This window comes from Callionymus lyra, chromosome 5 (genome assembly GCF_982586985.1).
Source record: "Callionymus lyra chromosome 5, fCalLyr1.hap1.1, whole genome shotgun sequence".
Lineage (NCBI taxonomy): Eukaryota > Metazoa > Chordata > Actinopteri > Syngnathiformes > Callionymidae > Callionymus > Callionymus lyra.
The window spans coordinates 34916466-34938742 of record NC_141822.1 but is presented as its reverse complement, the minus strand read 5'-3'; the positions used below and the strand labels follow the sequence as shown (position 1 = coordinate 34938742).

General features: G+C 40.0%; 1 protein-coding gene across 8 annotated transcripts in view; it reads right to left on the bottom strand.

Annotated features, from left to right (window-relative positions):
* Window positions 1–3294: 3294 nt before the first annotated feature.
* The window catches only part of LOC148080437 (disabled homolog 2-interacting protein-like), a 115105-nt gene continuing 96122 nt past the window's right edge, over window positions 3295–22277 (bottom strand). For 7 of the 8 annotated variants that reach the window (XM_087792130.1, XM_087792131.1, XM_087792134.1 and 4 more), the window contains 10 exons: window positions 19335–19479; window positions 17138–17282; window positions 16829–17065; window positions 16560–16761; window positions 16041–16228; window positions 14746–15616; window positions 13417–13554; window positions 8851–9053; window positions 8217–8304; window positions 3295–6531 (listed from right to left, as the gene is read on the bottom strand). In XM_087792130.1, coding sequence (XP_087648256.1) covers window positions 6367–6531; window positions 8217–8304; window positions 8851–9053; window positions 13417–13554; window positions 14746–15616; window positions 16041–16228; window positions 16560–16761; window positions 16829–17065; window positions 17138–17282; window positions 19335–19479 — 2382 coding nt within the window. In that variant the 3' untranslated portion in view covers window positions 3295–6366. The remainder of the gene's footprint in view (window positions 6532–8216; window positions 8305–8850; window positions 9054–13416; window positions 13555–14745; window positions 15617–16040; window positions 16229–16559; window positions 16762–16828; window positions 17066–17137; window positions 17283–19334; window positions 19480–22277) is intronic. The other variant, XM_087792135.1, reaches the window with a different exon arrangement.

Below are 22277 nucleotides of genomic sequence, written 5' to 3'. Positions count from 1 at the left end.
TTAGTAATAACTTAGTATTAACTTCAAAACATGGTCATGATGAGGGACTTACTGCATCTTAGAGAGGAAGATTCAAAATTTGAAAAATGTGAATACGTCAGGGGATTTGGGTTTTACATTATTTGCCCTTTAAAGTTGATTGATGTCATAAATTGTAATGTTTAGACGTGACACTGATTTCACACCTGATTTTCCACTTTTTAAAATCACATGATTTTGTGTGCTGTTGTGTGTTTTGTGTCTTTTGATGTTGTTATGTGTGTGTGGTTGTTGAGTTATCTTCCCCCACAAACTATGATGACTTTTCTGTGTTTTTTATCTATGACTTTTAGTAGGACTTATCAGGAAGGAAATAGGTTTTTGTGAGCTGAGTGTTGCACATCTGTGCTACAGTTTGATTAAATGAAATCCGTCATGTTGCACCTGCACTTCTTTGTTGTGCTAAAACTATGAATACAAGGTTCTCTCAGTTTGACTTGTTTCATCAGAATCATTTCTTCTTCTTTCTTGTCATTTAACTTGTCCCACCGGTCCAGCATGCCACTGATAAACAAACACAAATCAATGTTTATTACTCGTCGACATGTCGTTCTCACCTGACACTGCTCTGTTGTGCCCCGATCTCTCCCTCGCTACATGGTTACCTAGCAACCACACAAACCTTCACAAGAGGAAACGGTGAATCACTCTCCGTCCTGCCAGGTTCTCTGAGGTGACTCTATTTAACCGAGCAGAATTCAACACAACTCTGGCTACGAATGTGTCAGGGTCAGCGTGGCTCTCATGATTTTCCAGAGACTGTGATATGCCAGTGCAACAGAGGGGTCACGACAGCAAGCAGCCCACTTATTTCATCAGGCCAATTTTCTGATCGTACACCACCAGCTGCCAAGATCCGACTTCGCGAGGCCGAGTAAATAAGACTCTCACAGGGAGCAATTAGCAACATATACTTCCTTTCAAATACACACCATGATTCCGCTGTTAATGAGACCCACTTTGCTGTTTCTGCATTAATATCATTTATTTGGAAATTTCACGCTTTTTGGGGTATCAGCTTCTATATGTTGAGCTATTTGTCTACCAAAGAAATCCTTTACATGTTTTTTGAGGAGGCCACAGGCTATTTCTCGTGCCAACTGCAGGGAATAACAATCAGGCAGTATGTAGGTCAGCCTAGCTCTGAAGTCGACACCAGCTTCTCCATATCCCCTCCATCATTCCCTCGTTTGGACCCCGAGTCTGAGCATATGTTCGCTTGAGCTGTTCGTCGTTCATCGTGGCTTGTTGGAGTTCACCAGACTCTCCATTGCCGGGGTTGTCGGTGTGAGGCAGCAGCATGTTGTGGTTCTGGTAGCAACACTTGTCACCAAATCTGAAAGACTGCTTTCACAACTTACTGCACAAACACCCCCACAACCCCACCACCACCACCACCACCCACACACACATTTAAATGATAACACGTGTCAACTCTTTTCTTCACTTTTCATTGCTACAAGCTTTTATCTTTCACTGAGTTTGTACTTGAAAAAAAGACTAGATAAGGAGCATGATGACATTTTTCATCAGAGTTTCATTCCATATCGACCAAAATGACTTTTTTGAAACAAGCACAGCTGAGCTCCTTTAAGAAAATTCAGCCCACACCTGATTTCTGGCAGGAGATACTGAATGTGTTGAGTTGTTATATTATTTGTTTATTGTCAGTGTAGATGTGCGTTCATCACACTCATGGTTATAAAAAGGGTTCAGAAGCGAGGCAACTGGACTGGGTAGAGTTGGGGAAGATGTTTCACCTCTCATCCAGGAGCCCTCCTAAACTCAGAGAAGCAGGTAGCATGATCATCTTGGAGATCTCACTTAGGGTCATGAAAACTTGAAGGACTCTATTAGCAATGCAGTGTAAATGACATCCCACAATGCATGAACAATCAGCAGGAAATGAATGAATGTGTTTGTGCGCGTGTTTGTGTCGCCTCATGGACAAAAAAACACTCCATCAGTTAAAATGTTGTGTTCAGCATTGTTTGAGTGACAGCAAAATCATTTCTACTGGATGAAAATTATATATTTAAAAAAATCTACACATGTCTAATTGATAATGAGAGATTAATGTAAGTAAGTAATTTTTATTTGTGTAGCGCTTTTCCAGACCAGGGTCACAAAGCGCTTAAACAATCAAAACAATATTCAATAAAGTTTATACTTTAAAGGTCAAGATAAAACTGATAACACAACAGGAGTTCCAGAAAATCAAGGAAAAGCCTGAACAAATAATAACGTCTTAAGATGTTTCCTAAAGGAGTCGGTAGATCCATCAAGAGAGAGAAAGGAAGATCGTTCCAAAGATTAGGAGCAACAGCCTGGAAGGATTTCTCTCCTCTGGTCCTGAACCGTGTGCGAGGAACCATCAGTAGATTCTGATCCACAGACCTCAGAGCCCGAGCTGGGGTGTAAGGCTGGATCAGATCACTGATGTAAGGAGGAGCCTGACCATAAATAGCTCTGAAAGTAAGAACCAGAATTTTAAAGTTGATCCTGAAAGAAACTGGAAGCCAGTGAAGAGTTTTAAGGATCGGAGAAATGTGAGTTCTTCTACTAGAGCGGGTTAGAATTCTCGCTGCAGAGTTCTGAATCAACTGCAGGCGAGACAGCTGCTTCTTGTTAAGCCATGAAAATAAACTGTTGCAATATAGATAATAATAATGAATGCAAATCGTGTTCTGGATTATAATCTGGAACCATACATTTTAAGAAGGCAGTGTCACTCATTTCGAGTGAGGTCCACAACCTTCTGGTGTGTGTGTCGTGTGAGTGATTTCTTGGAAACTACTGCCACGTGTTGTGCTATTGAGCTTATTTGAATTATCAATGATTAAGTGCCATAAAAGTGTATTGATAAATGAATTTAGGGGCAAAAATCTCGGGTGAAAAAGTCAACAATAAGCCTGATGTCAGTATTATACCTGTAAGATGATGTATTGTACACCTATTTAACTGTGATTCCAGGAGTGTGCTGTAGTCATCTCATCAGAATTAGATCAACTTCTTCCACACGTGTTCAAATTTATGCAGTCTTTTATATATATTTTTGGCAAGTGATATCACACTCTCAGTACAAAATAAAACATCAGTTTTGACAGGGAGAACACGGAAATGTTAATTTAATCGTATACATAGTTCTAGCCAGCGAGGACAGCGGACCGAGCTAACATCTGCTATTTACAGTAGAGATACAGCAGAGTTTGAGCACAAGGTACATTTACAAAAAAAGCTCCTAGTAACAGAAGGTAAAAATAGTGAGAGCATTTTATTTACACTTTCCCAGGCCGGCACGCCTCTCGATACACTCTTTGATCATATATTCACTTTATATGTCTGCAGCAGAAGCCATTCATCGTCGTCGTTGCCTTAAAGTAAACAAATGGAAGGTGGCTCTCGAGCAGAGATGAAGCATGCAGAGCCGCGCTGCTTTTTTTTTTGTTCCGCTACAGAAAACCATACAAAAATATACAAATAGTTGAAATGAGATCCGCGAGGTATGACGGGAAGAGGGGGGACTCGATTAAGACCAGTCAACAGTGGATGTCTTCATGTTCAGGAGGATTGGGTGGAGATATACTTGCTTCTAAAATGCATCGAGAATATTTGTGATATGTCACCAGAGGGGGCGCTGCTTGTTTGCGGTGCGGACATTGTAGTCAGAAGGATTTAACTGCTGATCTTGAAGTGCACATGAACTTATTTTGCCATGGTATTCATGGTATTACTGAACCGTACTTCATCGACTTGTGCTCAGAAATCAGCTCATAGAGAAACCAGTGCATAGTCAAAGACCCTTGCTATGGTGGTCAAAAACTATTTCAACAATTTATCATTAATTCACATTCATTCTGTCATTATCACAGTCACATGTCGCTACAACTCAACAGTCGCGACTGTAAATTAATTTGATTGTCGTGTTGTATTGATGGGCTGATGAGGCTTCATGAAGCGCTGTTGAAAGCCAAAGATTATACAGCAAAGAGTGCCATCTAGTGGTCTCTGAAAACAAGGAGGATGCTTCATGAGGCTTTGACAACTCATCATCATTGTGATTTCATTCTGAGCTCAAACGTTTTTGTTGGATTTCACTTTGTTTGTACACCAGTGTCTTTATCATTCCAGGAATTATTGAAGAATAGTATCACAGGCAATGACCATTGTTTCTCTGCCCTTGTGTGAGGTTCTTGAACACATTTAGGAAGCAAATATATCTCCAGATAAAGTCTGGTGTTACTTGGTGAAACTTATACCTTTCAAAATAAATGTGTTATTTTACTTGTATTGATCAATAAACATATGGCAATTAGTCTTTAAATGTAATGTTTGTTTTTTATATATACAATTTAAAGGCTCCTTAATTGACTTTACTTGTAAAATTTTGGTCTCAACAAGACTTTTAGCTAATTTTTACAAAATCCAACAATAATGCGTGTTTGAGTCAAATGCAGCCGTAATACTCAATGTTAACGTGTTGGGGCTGTGCATGTGAAATTGATATCACGTTAATCTGATTTTGTTAAAAAGAACTGCAGATTAAACACCTAATGACTAACCTCTTGAGACCCTGGCTCCTTGTACGTTTCATTGTTTGCTTTCAGCCTCATCATTTGAATTTAGTTTTAACTTTGACCTGTTGGACACATTTATGGACACTAGCTGCTCCATCTCATAGGGACATCCCAATTCTCCAAACATTTCAGTGAAAATACAATGTCCGAAAATAAAAAAGCTAACTGTCGACTTACAAGGTCAATTCGGTACAAAGACACAGATCAATCATCTTAGTTTTTCCGTTTTCTAATGTCAAATTCCTGGATAAGAAAACACTGGACAAAGGTTTGGGTCTCAAGAGGTTAACGTCAAAGACTCTGTTTATTTGGTTTAACAGATAAACAAAATATAACATCTTTCCTCAGAAATTAAAAGGAAATATTCAATTTCTGAAGAATGCTTTGTGACAGCTTCTCGATTGTTACCTGTGGTATCGTTTGTATTTCCCTCTATTCACCATCACCACACTGACAATCCGTTGACATCAAACTGGATCCACGGCGCAGTGTATGCTCACAAATAAATAATTATTTGCTGTTTCATATAAATATTAAAAATGCATTCATTTACAAGGTCGCTTTTGCTTGCATATGATTCATGTAAAGCCACAAATGTAATCCTAAGAACGATGTCCACTGATTTGAAACGACCGACATGAGTCATGTGGCACAAGTTTCACCGCGTAAATCCAGCTGACGAAGGTTGAGACGACGAGCAGATCGATGAAGTCACAGTTTGAATGCAGCATACTTCATTACCACTGACAAACAAAGCAGTCTAAGAGAGAGTGTAACAAAAAGAGTCTCACAATCCAGTCCAGTGTATATCACGTTGATCCCGGCCCTTGTAGCTTGTGTGCCACCAGGACCGCGACGAAACCAGAGCAGCACCAAATCAAACCTGTGCAAGCTTTGATGGAAGTTCATTTGAAGGTCGGTGCTGATCATTGTCCGTGGGTTCTCCAGCCTGTCATCCATCCACAAGAAAAATAAACTCCAAAATAAAGGGCTGTTTTTCATATTTGATGTTATCAAATATAGTTATGTGTGTATATTCTAGGAGAACAAAAGAAATGTATACATCTATATTAAACTTCATTAATATAGTATCACATAGAATTCTATATATCTTTAAATGTGTACACTTTAACTTCCATACTTTACAAATCCACAGTATAAGTTGTGCCTTTTTTTTCATTTTAATACACAGAAAACGGGGGGAAAAGGTTGTGTTCCTCAGTTAAGGCGATTAATGTACCAATAGCTTTTGAAAAAGTGCACTACATAGGGGGAAGCTCAGGAACAAACCTAAGGAGTGAACACAGAGGCGAGAAAGTGTTGGGACTCAAAATATTGTTTTCAAGCGGCTATTTGGCTTTTTGAAAACAATAACTCTAAAGTAAAGTATATCATGTCCATTCTCTGACTAAAGTGATACTTTGAATGACTTTAGGAAGAATATCTGGAAGGAAACGTCACTGCGTGTCGGGTAAGTAGTGGCTCGTCTCAGGCAGAATCTGCGAGTTGTTCTATGAAATGTTTCACCGGTGGGAAGTTTTCTGTTCTATATATACAAATGCTGCCTCTTCTGGCCATTGCCCTCACATCGAAGGCCGTTTGGTGAGCTTGTCCGTCCAGTCAATAAGTTGAATCCACACTCATCATTGCTCTCTTGCCTTAAACTGGCATGCATCCATGCACTTAGGCTGACGTCCTCTTGCCGTTGCACTGTACACATACACACACACACATGTCGCACTCAGGTGGTCTAGCAGTTACTGCTGTTCCTGAACTCGCCGTTCTCTGTGATCTGCAGCTTGGTGGGGTTGGTCGGGGAGATGCCGTTCCGGTTTGGCGTGTAGCGTTCTTTGAGCTGCGTGAGTGCACTCATCAGACGGGCATTGGCTGCGTCCAGGGATGCAATACGCTTCTCCTGCACACAATGACAATCACAATACATCTGGTTAGAGGAGCTCACACCGAGGATGCTGTTTGTAGACCAGAACACATTCAGGTTAGAGCTGTCTACCATACTTTCCCCTCCAATCTACTGTATTCTGGCTGCCCTAATGAAGGTTGGATTGTAATGTTTGGTTAAATGCTAACCAAAGGCGTCTAATGATTCGTCATTTTTAAACCATTATTGACAATCAAAGTATACAAAATGAAGTAATATATAATAAAAAAAAACTATTTTTAAGTACATTTTCCTTTATACATTATTTTAAGGTATTGGCATGAAAAGTTGTTGTTTTCACACTATATAAATATCATGTGCATATTCTTTTTTTGTCACACCAATTTCACTTCGACATTAGTGTCTATTATTTGTTATTATAAGTATATCTACAACTTTATTGACAAAACAATGTGGGCAAATGTCCAGCTGATTGGCGGCCACCTACAAGTTAGGAAATGAACCAATTGGCCACTTTTTTTTTAACATAAGGTCTGCCCATGGAGTGCACTTAAAGATTGTATTGGATCATCCAGCTGTCAATTAGAAGAGCTGATGAAGCGTTTTAAAGCTAGTAGCACTTAACTAATGAAATTATGTTCTGAGCCAAATATTCAGTGCAAGTCATCAGAGGAAAGTGCAATATTGACTCGTGTGGTGATTGAAAGTATCATACATTGTGCATAAGAAGAATGATCTATATATTTATAAATAAATGTATGTTTTGCTTATTGCAGTAAGTAGATGATCATTTTTACAAGTAGTAGTATGAAGTAGTGTCACTACCCCTGACCCGAACATTTCTATTCACTCTAGCTATCTTTCTTTTGTCAAGCATCACCCTGCCAACCCTCCTCACCGTCTGCCTTCTTTGACTTTCTCAATCTCTTAACAACTCTCTTTAAAAAAAGAAGATTGTCTTGAAAAGATGTCATTAAATCAGGGTCTCTTACAGCCAGCATTACGGCTAAGTAAATAGAAATGCTAAGTATTGTCTCTGTGGCGAGCAGACATGAAATAGTTGGTAATTTAGTGGAACTTCCAAACTGCACAATTTGTCTCCCTGGTGGCATCTCGTTCTCTCTGTTTGCCGTTACGATGCCACAAATAAAGCTCATTTAAAGATGCTGTTGTCCCCGACACTAAAAGAAGGTAAGTAATCTGTTCCTGTTTGCATCCGTGCTTGTGAAAACATCACTATTCTCAGTGTGTGATAGAAATACCACTGAGCTGTTTATCCTAAGACCCACAACATTCACGATTGTGTTTCCATTTGATTGTTTGCCCATAGTTTATATCAATAAGACGATGATGATTGTGTTTGCTCTTTGCCACAGTCAGCAATTAAACATGTGCATGATTTCCCACTGAATCAATATTTTCTTGTTATTACCCCCAAGTAGCAAACGCAGGAGGGATCGAAGCCAACAGTGTGAATTAAGTGTTGCATTCAAAGATTAAACATGACTCCATGCTGACAGAAAGGCACGGATATTACAGATGGATGTTACATATGGGAGCGGCAGTATTCTTCTCCCATGCTGAGAAGCCCATCATTGTCGGCTCTCAGGCAGACGTGACGTGAACCTGGATGTTCCGGCACAGTTTGTGCCAGCAGCAAACATGAGTGCTGGTGACTGTTGTCACCCTTTCAAACTGACCTGAGCATCGATGATCTTCTGTTTGGAGTCGACCACCGCTTGCATGTCGGTGTGATCTTTCTTCAGCTCCTCTTCCACCGACATCAATCTGGGAACGCAATGTTCAAGATCAAAGACCCACAAAGTAAACACAAATATACATTTTGAGAGCTTTGAACGGTTATTGGTTGATGAGGTCTCATGATACTGCATCACATACTGTAGATATGATGCACTGTCTTCATTTTCAAAGGCCTCTAGATGGCACTCTCTGCATTATAATATAATTCTAATTCAACTCAATGAAACCTGGTGTTTTTTTCAAACTGACTCATTCTCCCGGGCCAAAGGCAAAACATTACACCATAAACCCACTGCCCAGAACACCTAGAGGTCCTCCCACTAGCTCTGATTACCATACTCCAAGGTTTTTTTTTTAAATGTCCAACTTCTTGGTGTGACAAAAAATGGCCTTGAATCTTTTTTGAGGCTTAGTACATCTTAACACAATTTTGGGGAAGGTCTCATTGGCAAAATATAAAACTTATCACCCACAAAACACTATTTGTGCCAGAAAAAGCCAAAATCAAGAGGGAAATTGAGTGTTTCACAATTATATACGCGAGACAAATAAAGAGTTGGCGGACTCAAATACCTGCTGATGATCCCCTTCATTTGGAGGTCCTTGTCATCCTGTTGCCTGCGAAGACGTTCCTCAGACTCTTCAAGTCGTGCCTGGTACTCCATCAGAACCTTTTGGGCTTGTTCGTCCTGTCCTTTCAAGCGAGCTTCATACTCTTCGAGCTTCTGCACAGACGCTCGCAGCTTCTCTTGCAGCAGCGCGATCTCCTGCTGGTACTGACATAACAACATAATGGAATTCTTTTTATTGTGGAAATTATCATAGAAATTATTATCATAAACCCTATCAGCAGGGATGTCTTAGCGATTAGCATCGCTGACAAGGGCAAGAAAGAACCAGTTGACAAGTTTCAGCTTCTTCATGTTGCTCTTCTGAGGGAGGCAGGAAACAGCGTGATGCACAATTGAGGGAGAAATACATGAAGTCCACACAATGTCTTGCAGTACTAGAATCCACCTCCCCTTGAGAAAGACACAGTCCTGACACTAACTCTAACTGATCCCACTTCCTGACTGGCACATCGACACCAGGCCTTTCAAGAGCGGCACCTCAGACACGTTGACTCGAGTACTTTGAGAATAACAACATTCTACAACATTCTAGCCTAATTCAACCTGCTTTCAATTCGCTTCTTAAGTGCTCGTTCAAACCAGCTTGTCCTGAAAACCGGTTTTACTCTTGACGTTGATCACCTGCGACACTACATGACTGAAAAAAACTCAGTCTCCTCACAAAGAAAAAGAAAAATACAATTAAGAATGAATAAACAACTAAATCTTGTTGCTCTAAGATTGACTGAAAAATATAAAATTAGTTATTGTAATGGTTTCAGTTAATCATTGTTAATCTAAGGACTGCAGCTATGGGTGTTTTACTAGTTGAGTATGTTTCAAAAGGTGTTAATCGATTGAATAATAATTATAGAAAGTTAAAGAGAATGCATGGCCAACTGGTTTCTGGTTTGAGTTCACCACACAAATAAAAACAAATAAATCAGAAGCATTTGAGTATTTACTAGCATAAGATAAAGCCAAACATTGACTTAAACGTAACTGTTTTATTTTTTCTTCAAACATTTAAATACATGTGAAGTTAATGTAAAGCAATTTAGTAAAAATGTCCTGGCTTATATTTATTGAGCTTAAATTGACTGTAAATAAAAAAAAGAGTCACATTTTTGGTTATTGAGTATTGGATTAACTAACTAACTAAGTACATACTACAAGTATTTGTTTTACCTCTACATCACATGCATGATGCAGATTCGTTTGGAATGACTTACAAATACTCAGCATGGGGTTATTATTTCACAACATGAACTATATATATATCTTCTTTCACTTGGGACATCAGCAGGGCTCCTTTTTACACTTTTTCCCCCTCATTCGTCTTGAAGGTTAGTGCAGATGATTAGTTATGCCAGCTGGAGGGCAGGAGATATCTTAACTGGGCACATCAACTCAGAACCCTGGAATAGTCTGGGTGTTGAGATAGAAAAAAGTTATTAATGTGTTGAGTTTCATTTGCTGAGCAGCTGAAATGTACAGAACATTAAAGAGTGTGTGTGTGTCAGTGAGAGTTAGCGATTAAACCAACGCTCATTAGAGAGTTAATGAGCTCAGAGCTTCGCTTGTTTACCTGAAACATTGTTGTGTGACGGCTCGCTGAGGCAGATGTATTCAATTAGAAGAATGGGTCATCTATGACGGCTTCGGAATATTTGCAAGTCAAATATTGAATATCCGCAGCACAGATCAGTTTTCCGCTATGTTCAAGCGGTCCAAAGAAAAACGGTCTAGCTTCGTTTGATGTTCGCCCTGATACCATCTTTAGAACTTTTTCTCTTAAGTGATTTCGTGTCTGTCAGCTTGATTTTCTGAGATGAAGCTGTCAGTATCGTAACCCAGCCAAATTGAAGCTTTTCTTCTCTGATTTAGAAACTGAAGTGAGTCATGTTCATGTGATTTCTACTGTTGTTTTATAACCTCTTATGTATGCGAGAATTTTGTGACTTGCACTCTGGCGGAACTTGGAATCAGAATCCCTGCTGTATTCAAGAAACAGTTTTTTTTTTATTTAGAAACATGTAACTCATTTTTTTTCTGTCATATATCTAAATCTCAAATGATTCCTACCAAGTACGCTGCTGCTCGCTGTCAGTGGTGCCTGCTATGTGTCAGTTAATAATCTAGAGGAAGTTTGGGTTTATTCTTAATCTATTGAGATCAAATTGTATCCTGATGCTGAGTCTCATTTCTGTTTGAGGGTTGACGAGTAGCTTTCAGAATAAATCTTACAAATCAATTACACCACCATGAGATGCTGCAGTGAACATTAATCTTGTCACCTTTTGTTTCTTTCTCACTTTTCTGCTGGGACACAAGCCCACCTCCCTCCTAGCCTCTCCAGATGGCAGAGTGACCTCAGATAGATTTATCCTATATGTTCCTCCCTCTGAGAATAATCCATGTCCACTGCAACTAGTCTTTGTTCCTCCAAGCGGAGAAATGATCCCTTCAGGGGAATAAGCTGAAAGTAATTATCTTGTGTCAATAACTTAGTTATTGATGCTGTTTGCAGAAGATGTTACCCAACATTGGTTTGAGAAAACAAAACAGAAATAAATAGCCGGTCTCTCCAGGTTAGCTGTAAGGTGCAGTTTTGAAAATATTGTTGTATTAACAGTAAATAAAGTAAAATGAATAATTTCCTCATAAATATGTGGAACATTATTTAAAATTCAATATGTATCATATAACAAAACTAAGTCTGACTTTAAAAATTAAATACCATTTAAATATACTCTGTGGAATATTTATAATTCAATAAACTTGTATGCACAGGGATGCAAAATTGTTGTAAAAAAAAACTCATCATCCATACTGTACAAATCACTGCAACATCAGCAAACATCATGGACACTCCTTCCTAACCTCATCATCTTGTTTATTTGGTCCAAATATGAAAGCTTCTATAATCTTCTGAAGACTGTTTTCTAAAATCAGAACTTTAGTCATTTATAATCCTTTACATTTGGTAAACACGGTTGTGTAGGGATGAGCGCCACCAGTAGGACAACGTGACTTCAAACAAAATTTAAGTCCTTAAAAAAACTCCCGAACACAGAATATGGTGTTCAAGTCAATTTTAAACGGGCAGCACGAGACATTGTCAGCACAATACAGAGCATTAGCCGAGGACTGAGTGTGAGCTGCTGCAGAAGATTTAGTGTTTTCCAATCGTTTTCTTGGGTCTTCTCTGCTATTTTAAGGCTACTGCAAAATCTGTGTGAGGCTGAAGTTATTGCCTTCTTTGGTTGCTCCCTCTGCCGGGGCCTCTGGCTCCCATAAAGTATGAGCTATGTGAGAATGACAGGTTTATATTCATTATAGATGGAGCAGAAAAGAAAAGAAAAAGTCGGGGAATGTGCACCAATCAAAGCACAGAAGGATGGCTCGGGGTGAGGAGTTGCAGGAAGGTTGCAGAGAAGAGATGCATGAATGTTGGCAGTGGAAGACTTTTTGTACTACACACAAACACACACCGCCATCAGGGCTGGCTCCTCAATCATTCCACAGATGGAGCAAAAGAGGGGATTAAAGGGTGTGAAGTGAAAAAATAATGAAGAATACCTTCTAGAAACAACTTCTTGATCTTTCTTCATGTTATAAGGAACATATCATTAAATAATGGATAGTTTGATCTAATATTACTAAGGTTTTATCATCCACCTATATATGACTTCTAACTGCTGCTGCTTATAAAACTACCTTCAATATAAAATAGTTCCCATTTTGTGGTGAGAAAAATGTGTTGAGATGAGATCTTCTTTTTGCAAAATACCTTTTTTTTCTAAATCTGCACTTTTCTGATACGATATAAAGTCTAAGTAGGCTCCGTAGCAGCTCTAAGACTATAGACTATGATTTAGCAGTAACTGAATGAATTACCCTCTTTATTACCATCATTCTAATTGGGTCACAACAGCTCTCTATCATAGCCATTAGGGCCAATTTGCTATCCCACTAAATGCAGTGTTGACCTGTTGATAAGGCTAAACAAATTTAAAGATGGCCTGGGCCTTGTTTTTAGTTTATGACTAGCAAAATTGAACTCACTTTCAGACTTGATACATGAACTTGTTTCTCACTGCAAAACTTATATGACAAACCCTGGTCCCCAGCTCGCAGTCACGGTTATTTGAAGTGCACATTTCAAATTCTGTAATAAGGATCCATTTATATTTAACACAAAACACAGTGCAACACTGCACATTTCTACCTGTTTTGTAGTTTCAAGCTGAAATATGATTTATTAATGCGTGGTGTTAACTTGTTTTGAGGTCACAGAGAGTTGCTGCGAAAACAGCAGTGTTTGCTAGGCTGGTCTTTGTGAAGACATATTAGTAAAGAAAAAAGAGAGTTTAGGGGAAAATGTTGTGGCTAAGATGGGAATGATTTAAAGAGTACATGGAGGAGATTTTAGAGGAAGAGAAGAAAGGATGGGTCACTGGTGGGGGGCACTAACAGAAAGAAAAGATTTGTAAAGGTCAAAGGTGGAATGTAGCAGACTGGTTACCTTCTCCACCTGAGTCAGATCCTCTCTGTTTCTCAGTGACTCGGGCTCCATCCCCTCATGGTCTAAATACTGCACATTTATATTCAATAGCCAGGCTGCTGTGCGGTCCAGCGCACTGGGGTTCACTGGGGAGGGGGCCTAGTGAAACCAACACAAACACACAGACAAACACACACATACACACGCACATGAGCAGAGTGCCAGTGACACAGGGAGGGTTGAGGAGTGGGTGTGGCAGGGAGGGGATGCAAAAACAGCACAGAAACAACAAAAACAAGCTTGAAATGCAGAAACTCAGACACACTCCTTTCTGCACCTCACACACATGTCAAAGCCTTGTGGTTACCAGATGTGTGTGTGTATCCTAAGATTAATTGTAGATTCTTTCAATGTTTCTCACTGTGTGTATCTCTTCAGGGTGAAGTTACGTTTATTATGTACAAAGAATTTTTTTTTCTTTTTTCTTTTTCTTCTAATTCATATATTGTGTTCCCACATAAGTCTAAATTCACAGTTACTGAAGGTCATGAAAAGAAGGATCAATGACTTCCCATCAGGGGTTGCCACTGCAAGTCTCTAACCTTCACAGTCTTCATCATCCTCTTGTTATGCCTATCAAAAAAATCCAATACTCAACATATCTGAACCTCACTGATTGTCTTTTCCTTCTTCCATCTACTACATTCTTCAACAAAAACCTTCCATCCTGTCCAAATATGTCCTGTATCTTTATTGTTACTCGCCTTCCCAAGTCTCTAAACAAACATTTTGGCATCGCAGTTGTCTCAACCTGTTCCAACTTGCTTACGATGTTTAAATGTAAATGTTAAAACATTCATCCCTCCTCCTAATGGAATCCTGCTCTTACCGTGAACCTGTTACACTGGAGAGACCTTACACTACACCCTTATTTCACAGCTGTTCTTTACTGGACAAAAAATGATTTTGGTGTTGGTCAAGTAATCCAAAAATGTGAGTAACATATGACTGTTGCCAGAAGCACAAGCCTTTCAAGTGTTGTTCTTCTCAACACGTCAGGACACAGATGGATGGGTAGAACAGGAAATGAATGAATTTTTTAAGCAGAGGCATCCCAACGGAGCCAAAACACTGACAAGTCAACTGAAACATCAGTTGGCATTTGTGCAGCTTTTGTGCACATTGATGTGTAAAATCAAATAAGTGCCCTGGCTTCCCTTATAGAAAACACAATACATTTGACCATTTGATTAATTGGGGAGCAGCAAGGAAGTCAGTGGAATGTGCTTTGATAAGAACAAAGCTGTTTTTAAAAGTGTGACCTCTGAGAGTGCTGTGTGGGTTTCGTACCTGTTTGTGTGCCCTTTGCTTAGTCTCCGGACTGTCTCCTTTGGATGAGGAGGATTGCTGTCGGAACCGAGCGCTGTTGCCTGGCCAGTCTGGCGATGATGTTGTCATGCTTCCAGATCCTGGTCGAGGATACGGTCCACTGTTGATTAGATTTGGAGGCGTACGCCCTCGCGTTACGCTCTGAGGCGGAGGCTGGTCTATTCTCCGCTGTGGACCAGCACTGTTTTGCCTCGGTACAGTTGGCTGGTGCTGAGCCTCATTGAGAGATAGCTGTCTGCGGTTGAAGTCTCCAGGATGCCTGCTGTATTCGTCTCCACTACTTCCACCGCCTCCTCCGCCGCCATGGTTCATGAAGGTGTGCTTTACACCTGCTGGTCCATCGTCATTGTTGCTGTGTGAACTGACTGAGCTGTGGCACTCTGAACCAGAGTCGTTCATACCACGAGGCGACACAGGTAAACAGGCAGCCATCTGGTAAACTGGGTTTTGGAAAGATAAGGGTGCTAGTAACTGGGCCGGTCGGCCTGGGGTGCTTTCTGTGCCAGGGGTTGGGGGGGTCTGCACTGGCCTCCTCAACGTTGGCCCGCCTGGAATGTTGCTCTGTGGAACTCTGGCTGACCAACCCGGGGAGGTGATTTCCCCGAGGTTGTCGGAAGTGTTCGGACCTGTTCCGCCTTCCAGACTGCGAGGGTCCTGTAGGTCCACCATGGACAGGCTCTTGCTTCCATTAGCCATTCCCATGTCGGCCTCGTTGGTTTCAGAGTAGCTTGAGCTGCGTGCTGGTGAAGCCTGGATCCCTGAGCTTCTCGTAACAAAAAATATATCCTTGTTTTCTGGAGTGGGAGACGGTAACCTGGTGAGGTCAACCAATCTGATCGAAATAAAAACAGAGTAAGGTTTAATATGAGTTTTCTGCACATGTTGCTGGGTTTTTATACAAAAGAAAATACAATTATTATTTTTATTATGTCATAAAGCGCTTTTTTTTGCAATGAAACATCACAGAGAGCAACTCACAGTCACTTGACCTGTTTGCTGATTACAGTTCCAGTAAAAATGTTTCCAGCATTCAAAGTTTGCCAATAGTGAGATTAAAGGGTGAGGTAGTATTTTATCAATTTTTTGGAAATGTCACTTTTATTTTGCGCAACTGTAAAAGATCCTTAGATGGTGTGTTACACGCTTTATACAGGATGATGACATGCCAGTGAAAGTGCTAGCCATGGAACAATTTTTTATTTTAATAACTCCAGAACCCAGAAAAACACAAACTTTGGAGAGAAAGTGTTGCTCACCCTGCAAGATCGTTGTCAATAACCAACTTCTGCAGACCTGACGAGATGCTGCAGCTCGCCTCATTGGCCGGTGAACCCATGAGATCTGAGGACTGTCCAGGCGTCATCTGTATACTCGATGGGTTTGACAAAGCTGTGTTGACCTCCCGCAGAATCCTAGGCAGAGGCCCGAGCTTGGATGTGGCACTCTATAGGGAAACACACAATAAGTTCACGATGATAAGGTTGCTATGAAGCTATTCAAAGCTATCTTAAGATGCTATCGCAACGCTGACCTACACAATGTGGTAATGTGTTCACAAAAGCAACATTTATCAAAACATGACCACTCTAATCTTGGCTCACATATGACATGTCCTTGAGAAACAAAAGCCCTTATCTAATCCGGTATGTCATTGAAAACAATGCTGTACCACAGATTTAAGTATGATGTGAATTCGTAGATACAGCTTCCTAACATCCTTATATGGTTTAAAACAAACGAAAGAGCATCTGTGAGCAAGGTTGCTTTTTTTTTACCTGGTCCATCTGAGACACCACCTCGGAAAGTAGGGAGTGTAGAGTGGAAAGTTCCCTTCCTAGGTCGATGTATCCTTCGAACCCGGCTGTGTTGGAGATTGTCTCTGGATTGGAAATTTCTAGCAGAAACCTCTGCATATTTGACCACTCGTGCTCAAGGAATTGGTTCATGAAGGACATGTATTCTTCTTTGTTTCCAAATCTGTCATCGACAAACAAGTTGTTAGAGAAGTTACAGGGAAAGTGACTCATCAGTAAAAGATGCTCACTTCGTGAAGTTGGCGAGGTTTTGCGTGACCTTGGCGATGAGCGTGAGCGTTCGAGCCGTCCTGTCGTCAGGGTACTCCTGCATCAAGTTGAAAAGCGAAGGGGACATGATGGCGGGGCAAAGAAAGCGCAGGAACAAGGAGGCGCTGATCAGGCGCTCGCTGATGTCTGGCCGGCCTCGGTTGCTGCACTCTTGCCGCCATGATGCAAAGACTTCTTTCAGTTCTCTTGGAAACACACTGTTGGAAATAACAGACGCGTGGGGGGTTATTTGATACTGATATTCATTGTGCACCTTTTTTGAGTTTTACCAGTATGAGTTGATGATTTTGCAAAAGGCCAGCTCGCAGCACATCTTCAGGTTACTCTGGTGTTCGGACAAATCCCCTGACGAGCATTTAGAAGGATCCACTTCACAGTTCTCGTCTGACTCATAGAGAGCCTTTATGAACTCTCCTACAATTGAGGAGGGAAACAAACATTAAAAAAGGTAATCGTGGAATTAAACATTAAATGGGCTTTAAGTTTTCAGTTGTGTGACCAATATTTTCTTTCACTTTCACTTTTTAACACACTTATATGGTCGATTAAATTACTTGTAGGCTTAAAAACATCCAGGTTTTAGCTAGCATCACCAGTCATTACTCAAATATGAAACTCATGCCATCCCTGCGTTACTGTGTCATCCATCTGTGCTGCTATATCCCTAAACAATCAAGCTAAGCTATTGGTCCTAACACGATTATCTCCTTTGTTTATGTTCCATTTCTCATCTCCATCTGCTGCACCAGAGCTGCAATAATTGGTGCGTCACGCTATCTTGGTATGAAAGTAAATTGCTATGATGAAAGGTGCTTCCTCTGCAAAGGAGAGTTTTCATTCACTTCCAACTATAGTTGCTTGATTTATCAATTAATAATAATAATTTGCGGTTTGTCGCTATTTCTGCGGCTCCACTGAGCTGCTCTCATGTCACTGATGCAGAAAAGCTGTTTGAAGACGCAGGAGTTTTCAGAACAGTGGCAAATAGCTGGGCTGGTAAAGATGGAAAATTCTTGCCTGTTTGACAACATTTCGACACAAAACAGTTGGTATGATAATGATAGATTCAGGCGTTGGTAAGAGTGAAACAATGTTTACGGCAAATAATGACCACTTTAATTCATAGTTTCATTATCAAATAGAAAGGCGGTTGCACAGAAAGTTGTTCTGATGAACCACAATGTTCTGAAGAAGTTATTTTATATGTGTTGTGTGTGATTTCTTTGGTTCTATATTTATCAATAATATCAAATCACAAAATCACAATATTGTGACTACAAATAATGTTATGTTAATCGTGCACCCCTACTTTTGACACATCATTTTGGCAGCTATTCTGAATACCCGAGTACCAACTTAAAACTAAAAGCTCTTAGAGAACGATTAGCTTTTTTCTATGGATCGTCTTTAACAACAGCACAGGTCTTCAATAAAACCATTAAAATGTCGACAGCATTTGTCCCGGAAACTCCCCAGACATGCACACATGAGTGTATCTTGCAGCTCCAGCACAGGCGTCAATAGTTTAGCTAAACATCAAGAAACATAAACTCTAACAGTGAATTGATGCATAACTTCCCTAACCTTTCTATATTCCTCTGAATCGACGGAGTGCGACAGACATGCCAGGCAACAGCTTTCAACAGAATTTCTTTCTCGATTCACAGACGGCCAAGTGGACAAACAAACACACCCAACATAAACACACATTGGATATTAATAAAATCAGTCGGGAGATACTGATAGATTGACAAGAAAAAATCTGCAGCATTTAAAAATTAAACTGATAATGAGGGAGTAACGCATTGGAAGAATAAACTTTAGTTGAACAATACCTCTCCTGGTTACTGTATAATTTGTGAGGTGAAACTGTTCTCTCTACCCATGAGTTTATCACAGTTTGTTCATCAAGAGCCTATAGACTCATGTTTCTTTGGTGGAATTATATTCTACTAATGGAACTACTTTCGCCTCGTTGGTACATTCTGTCTGAATGGTGACGAAAAGATCTGAGCCAAAATACACATTTGCAGGTAAATTAAAAATAATAGTTTTGTAGTGATGGACCCATATAAAAAGAAAGGATGAAATAATGATTAATCCAGGAGGAATTAATCTATACTTTTCAAGATGCCCCGTGAATCATTGTATGCTCTGGCGGGACTTGCTGTTGATATGATCTTTGACCTTGTAACATGTTGATATTTTCTGGAGAGAGGGACATCTGGACCTTTTGACTTTGGATTAGCAGAAGCAAATGGATGAATGTTGACAAGCTTTTGACAAGTTGTCTGTTGAGAATATAATTTTATTATTCTTAGTCTACATCATATTTTAAATTAATTTCACCCAAAAAAGGGTTTCTTAATTCATTTGTTGTGATCTATTAATTACGTTAAGCTCATACAATGTGTTTGAGAAGATAATTAAGTATCTTATATAACCCAGTGTCCGTGGTAAACTCACCGAGTGCATCTTGCAGATACTTCTGTCCGACCAGTTTAAGGTACTCCTCGATAGCCTTGGTCGCTAACGTGTTCTCTCTGAAGATGAGGTGCTCGTTCTCCCCGCAGCGATCCACCTCAGACATCATCAAGTCTGTGAGGAAGTCCTGTGGAGAACAAAAGAAAACATATAGTCGTCATCATGATGGAATTGATCATTTATGTTAATGTACTCTTGTGCACAGAAGCAAAAGGAGCATATGACAAATAAGATGTTATTCAAAGTCTCCTGGCGTCGAGTGAGTCTGGCGTTGCATAAGTGTCCTACTTTCCTGTGTACAGACTCAAATTTACATTAGCATTCATTTACGTGATGAATTAAATCCAATCCCTGCTTGCCCACGTGCTCTGTCTGTGGTCAGTGAAGGAAAGAGTCGACTCTTTAACCTTCTTACTGCACCATTATGTTGTACAGCAAGCTTCTAACTATGTCCGTCAACTTGAGTGGGGCAGGGTAGGTCACGTTGAACAATGAGGTTTGTGGAGTTTTACTGCAAAACACTTCCTGGGACGGGAAACTACACTGATGAGGAGGGAGCCTTGGGTTTACAACTCACCCAAAGGTCATTAGAAGTCCTTCTGAATATTGTTTACACATAAATGCAACAGTTTTTTAAATATATGCAGAGCTGGTTTTATAAAGTCATCAAGAGTCTAATTCTGTTTTACTGCATAATTAGCAACCCTTGGGATGCTTGGTAAACAAAGGTAAAGAGCCTGAGATGCTTTTCATCCCTCATCTCATGAGCTTAATTATTAGGTTTCTTACTAAACTACATCCTCGAAGTTTTAGGACAGTTAGTTGCACACTTTTCAAGCACCCCAATGTTTTATATTCCAGAGCAGCTGCACCGATTAAAACAAAACCACCACGGATTAAACCTCTCCCCTGAATCGCTACTATTATGCTAGAACCTCAGCATCTTGTTAAACTGGCAAAAGCAGCCAACATGAAAGTCAACTGACAGCTGTAGAATAAAATGACACAAATAGGATCAGTTGGATATTATTTAGGGCTGAAAGATGGCATCATCTTAGCGTTGTCAGGTAACAAAGAAGCCGTGGAATCAAAGTGTTTGTCCACTTTTACATTCACACCTTCCTGGTAGAGCCAGGAAATCTAAGGTGTTATGTAATCTTACACAGACATATATTTAAGTTAATACTCTAAGATGTACAATTCAGTTGAAGTTATATGCATGTTAATAAGGAACAGTAAAACAAAACTTCAACTACAGTGTCAGGACACATTATGTATCAAGGTTACATAAATGATCTTAATCACTAGAGGGCTCCCAATTTAAGTTGAGTTTGAAAAAATGTTAAGATTTGAGTACACTTCAAATTAACCCATGTTTCTCACTGTAAAGATCTACTGTGTGTGATTCAGATTGTGTTCCATTGTTTCATCACAGCTAGCCAAAAAGGCAGGGCTGTCCATTAGTTCAATCTTCTTGGTGGGTGAGGAGAGTGTTCATCAGCTAATATCCATCAATCATCCAGATTCCTCACCATAACTTTAGTCAAATCCATGTTCCTAACGGTTGGCAATGACTTAAGGTCACAGGTCAGGGAATTGTAGGTAAACTTACCCTCAACAATAAAGTTGAGGTTAAGAAAGTTCTTCACACCAAAATGCCATTTGGTCCACTTCAAGTTTTCTGTCAAAACATATGTCCATGCTTTCATGAAACAATATTTTTGGTAGCCAAACACATCACCATGACACTGTGACAGGACTCTTTTCTAGTAATGTGGGCTAAATGATTGAGCAATTACTAATTGTCTCTGTCCATCCAATCACTGCCCGGGCTCACCACCTCCCCTCTCTGGCCTGCTTTGTCGGATCCAGACCTCTTATGTAACCAGTGAAGCGGAGCCAATCCTAGCCTGATTAGAGACTGGGCTTGGATCAAACGGCCGAGAATGGGAACATAGTCGAAGACTGTGACAGAGCCATGAAGTTGTATAACACGTTGTTTGTTGTAAACTTAAATATAAAGTCCCGATCAAGGTCAAGTATCTGTTCAAACCAATTCTCTGCCAGTTTATGCCCAAATAATTGATATGTTAATTATTTTTAAAAATTAATTAGGTGAAATGTTTCTTTAAAAAAAAGTCCTGGTCTACTTGAAAACCTTAACAACAACAGTACTGTCTGAGTGGAGTTCCACAGCACACTCCATCATCTCATGCAAACACTCTAGACAGTGAAGAGAGTGACAAGTGTTGTGTTTTTGATTATTTAAACTGACAGAGGGGCTTTGTTGAGCACTCAACAACGAAGGTTCTGCTCCACAACAATCATCTATACCAGAAACTATTGGTTAATTTGTACAGACACAGATACTGGGGGTTATCAAGGAAGCTGAAATCGAACACCGAGTGGAGGCTTGAACAAAACACAACCTTACTATCTGCGTCTCTGCACAAGAACAATGGACTCTTCGGATCAAATTAGAAAAAACTTTAGTTAAAATGGTCACAATGAGGTCCAGAGCATTGAGCCACTCTTTACCCATTCACCTGCGACAGTTGGACTCTTTGGACATTTTCAAATCACAACTTAAATCATTCCTCTTCAAACTGGCTTATTCTCTGTAATATTTTAAACGTATTTTATTGCTTAATGCTGGCATGGGTTGATGAGCATTGAAAGCGGAACTATTTAGAGTGATACACTTCTCAAACAGCATCACTGATCTCTACAGATATGTATTTATGTATCAAACAATGATTGACAGTGAGACAATAACAGCGATTGATGAACAGTTTTGAAAAGGAAGTTCTTTTTAGGCAACAGTTCAAACACAGAACACCACCAGTTACATAAGTTCTTCTCTCTGAGAGCAATGGTGCCCTCAAAATACATTAAAGAGTCTTTCTTCCATTTCCCCTCCTGTCA